This window comes from Limulus polyphemus, unplaced genomic scaffold (genome assembly GCF_000517525.1).
Source record: "Limulus polyphemus unplaced genomic scaffold, Limulus_polyphemus-2.1.2 Scaffold3273, whole genome shotgun sequence".
Classification (NCBI taxonomy): domain Eukaryota; kingdom Metazoa; phylum Arthropoda; class Merostomata; order Xiphosura; family Limulidae; genus Limulus; species Limulus polyphemus.
In genome coordinates this window covers 11,132-12,079 of record NW_013668883.1, presented here as the reverse complement: position 1 = coordinate 12,079, position 948 = coordinate 11,132, and the positions used below count along the sequence as shown (strand labels likewise).

Sequence of the window (948 nt, the reverse complement as noted above, 5' to 3'; positions counted from 1 at the left end):
ATGACATTTTGTGAAAAATCTGTATGTTATAGAAAAAAATGGATATCATTTTCGGATTCAGCGTACAGGAAATACTGTAGAACGTAAAAATTTCAAGACAATAAATCATTGCAGGCCTGTGTTATGGTTCAAATTTATGCATAATTTAAATCATTGGCATCTAAAAGTTTCAATATACAATGAATCAGAATGAAAAGCCTTTTTTGTCTCACCTTTCCAAACAACGTAAATGTAAACGAAACGGGAAAAGAACGTATTCAGTTAGCTCTCTGCAACACATCTCAGGAAGAGAATGAAAGGTCTCCGTGACCTTCACCATATTATCTTTTGTAAACTCTTTCGTTAACTGCACACACAATGGTCGCATTAAATTAAATGTATCTTGCACATCAAGCATCTTAAAACTTTATAAAAATTAGTTACAATGAATCTAACAAACAGATTTATACTTATAGCTCAGAAAATAACAAAACTATCAGATTTCTAACAAACTACAAGACTAAACTGAATCCAGTCCTGATACTTGTATCGCCCGCGCCTGTAGCGCTCTGTAGTGTTGAAAAAATTTAGTAAGAAAAACAAATTGGATCATTTAATTTTTTAAAATAGTCGTTAAAAGTTTAATCCTAAATCGGTTTTTTGTGTTTGTTTGGAATTAAGCACAAAGACACACACAATGGTCTATCTAAACTCTGCCAATCACGAGTATCGAAACTTTGTTTTTAGTGTTGTAAGTCCGCAGACATTTTGCTATGTCACTGGGGCCTTTTTAAGAGTGAAGAAAATGATCAAGCAAAATATTTACTTCTGAAAAATTAAATATATTTGCTTCAACTTAGGGAGAAAAAGTTTTCAAATGAAACGGCATTTAAAGGAACACATGTTTTTGCTCCCCAGTAATTAAGAGTAACGCAGCTTAACGATATTTAAAGGAACAAAAATTATTGC

The 948-nt window shown here is 32.1% G+C and overlaps 1 protein-coding gene across 1 annotated transcript in view; it reads right to left on the bottom strand.

Annotated features, from left to right (window-relative positions):
- Positions 1–532, bottom strand: part of LOC106469044 (TELO2-interacting protein 1 homolog) — a 64,580-nt gene extending 64,048 nt beyond the window's left edge. The window contains exon 1 of the mRNA XM_013929499.2: positions 213–532. Coding sequence (XP_013784953.2) covers positions 213–397 — 185 coding nt within the window. The 5' untranslated portion in view covers positions 398–532. The remainder of the gene's footprint in view (positions 1–212) is intronic.
- Between the last annotated feature and the right edge of the window lie 416 nt (positions 533–948).